The sequence below is a fragment of the Pristiophorus japonicus genome, chromosome 10, assembly GCF_044704955.1.
Source record: "Pristiophorus japonicus isolate sPriJap1 chromosome 10, sPriJap1.hap1, whole genome shotgun sequence".
NCBI classification, from domain to species: Eukaryota; Metazoa; Chordata; class Chondrichthyes; family Pristiophoridae; genus Pristiophorus; species Pristiophorus japonicus.
This window is the reverse complement of record NC_091986.1, coordinates 124,556,106-124,558,527: the sequence shown is the minus strand read 5'-3', so window position 1 is coordinate 124,558,527 and position 2,422 is coordinate 124,556,106. Positions and strand designations below refer to the sequence as shown.

Here is a 2,422-nt window from a genome sequence, read left to right as displayed (position 1 = left end):
CAGAGTGAGACTGAGTCTGACACGTTTCTCTTAAATCATTACTGACGCCGTCCTTGGAGTGTATTAGCTCTGGGTGATATAATTCTTGACCCTCAATGAGTGCAGCTGACAGTCACAGAGATGGGATTAATTTGTTGGAATGCATGTCTATTAAAGAAAAAGGTAATAGCCATTAAGTACAAGGTAGAGTTTTGAAGCTGAAACCTCTGAAACCTATGGAAAGGGCAGATTCATAAACCTATTCGTAATATAGTGCATGAAAGTAATATTCAATAACCCATGCTTATTGTGCCCTTGGACATATGAAAACTGTGCATATTCAATTACTGTTTTAATTCTGCAAAGTTTTTTCTATTAATTTAGATATATCCATTGCTAAATTCCCAATATGTGATTGATTCTATCTTACAAATAGTAAATGTCAAAAAGTAATTATGATTTTATTAGAAACTGCAGCCTTTGCACTTTTTTTGCAGTATAGCCTGTCTTTTATTATTTATTAACATTATTTCCACAAAGTTAAAGAAATACAAAAGCACAAGTTCAATTACAACTTTATTTCTGCTCATTCTATTAATATATGGCTTTATACCCAACCAAAGGTAAATCCAGCACTGTCTTTCTTGCCTGCTGCGCTTGTCCTTTGAGGTGGTAGAGGTTGCAGGTTTGGGAGGTGCTATTGAAGAGCCTTGGCGAGTTGCTGCAGTACATCTTGCAGATGGTATACACTGTAGCCACGGTGCGCTGGTGGTGGAAGGAGTGATTGTTTAAAGTGGTAAATGGGGTGCCAACCAAGCGGACTGCTTCGACCTGAATGGTGTGGAGCTTCTTCAGTGTTGTTGGCAGTGCACTCTTCCACGCAAGTGGAGACTATACCACCATACTCCTGACTTGTGCCTTGTAGATGGTGGAAAGAATTTGAGGAATCAGGAGGTGAGTTACTCGCCACAAACACACCAGTCTCTGACCTGTTCTTCTAGCCACAGTATTTAATTGTCTGATCCAGTTAAGTTTCTGGTCAATGGTTGTTGTGTATCGAAAAAGCATGCACTCCCATGTTCCGCCACCAGGGAGCTCATCCCCTGATGTCCCAAGGGATCCCAGCATCCCTTGGGAGCACGGTACACAAGCCGGCCCCTAAGGCCTGTTCCTCACTCTGGAGTGTCTTATTAAAGACTGAGGTCACTGTTACTTTAACCTCCCTGTGGGCAGCCTCATCTGTGTTAGGAACACAATAACTGGTGACAAGGATGGGATTTTCCTGGGCCAAAATGATGCAGGTTGAGCAGGGGTGACTGGGCTGGACATGAACTCTGCCTTCTTTCCCTGCGCCTCCTCTTCAGTTTCACTGTTGGATGAACCTGGGCACTTTTCATCTTCTCCAGTTAAGCCCAGAGTGTTGGGGTTTTTTTTCACAGTGACAAAGATGCCACTTGTCTTGCATCCAGGAGGGTTTCTCCACCGCTTTGGATCTGGTGTATCAGTGGTAGCCACCCCAAAGATACCGCTGCTCTTTCCACCTGGAGGGTTGCTTCTTCTGGCCACGGGCTGACTTTCCACTGGTGGTCCAAAGATATTCGATGCCGTCTTGTTTGAACGAGAATGCACTGGTTTGACATTTTCCACCATCCCGAATGAGATGCTGGATCCTCCAGCAGGAGGCTGCAACACTCTGCTGGTGCTTCTGCAGCCCGTGGAGTCGAGGCCCTGGTATGTGATGGTGGTCATCGCAGGGCGCCGCTTCCCTCAGTCCCTCAGTCCCCGGCTCGCGCTGTGACGAGAATACGAATTCAACACAAAGGTGCAGCAAACTGTGGTCATCCTGGAGAAGTTCTCGGAGGGTGAGGACTGGGAAGCCTAAGTCGAACAGCTAGACCAGTACTTTGTAGCCAACGAGCTGGACGGAGAAGGAAGCGCTGCAAAAAGGAGAGCGATCCTCCTCACAGTCTGCAGGGCACCGACCTACAGCCTCATGAAGAATCTTCTGGCTCCGGTGAAACCCACAGATAAGTCATATGAGGAGCTGTGTACACTGGTTCGGGAGCATCTTAACCCGAGGGAGAGCGTGCTGATGGTGAGGTATTGGTTCTACACGTGCCAGCGATCTGAAGGTTGGGAAATGGCGAGCTACGTCGCCGAGCTAAGGCGACTTGAGGACAATGTGAGTTTGATGGCTACCTGGAGCAAATGCTCAGAGACTTTTTTGTAGTGGGCATTGGCCACGAGACCATCCTACGAAAACTTTTGACTGCAGAGACACTAACCCTCAGTAAGGCCATTGCGATAGCACAGGCGTTTATGTCCACCCGTGATAACACCAAACAAATCTCTCAGTACACAAGTGCTAGCAATGTTCATAAATTAACTGGAACTGTGTTTGCGAGCAGAAATGTACAGGGCAGAACACACGAGTCAGCAACTG

General features: G+C 46.7%; 1 protein-coding gene across 1 annotated transcript; it reads right to left on the bottom strand.

The window, feature by feature from the left end:
* Positions 1-1,188: 1,188 nt before the first annotated feature.
* On the bottom strand, positions 1,189-1,728 carry LOC139274618 (jupiter microtubule associated homolog 2-like). Its single transcript, XM_070891295.1, has one exon. The coding sequence runs from the start codon at positions 1,726-1,728 to the stop codon at positions 1,189-1,191; it is 540 nt and encodes a 179-aa protein (XP_070747396.1).
* Positions 1,729-2,422: the final 694 nt, after the last annotated feature.

Bases quoted from the DNA above. Each gene is read 5' to 3' on its own strand.
- LOC139274618 (XM_070891295.1), bottom strand. From the start codon at position 1,728: ATGACCACCATCACATACCAGGGCCTCGACTCCACGGGCTGCAGAAGC.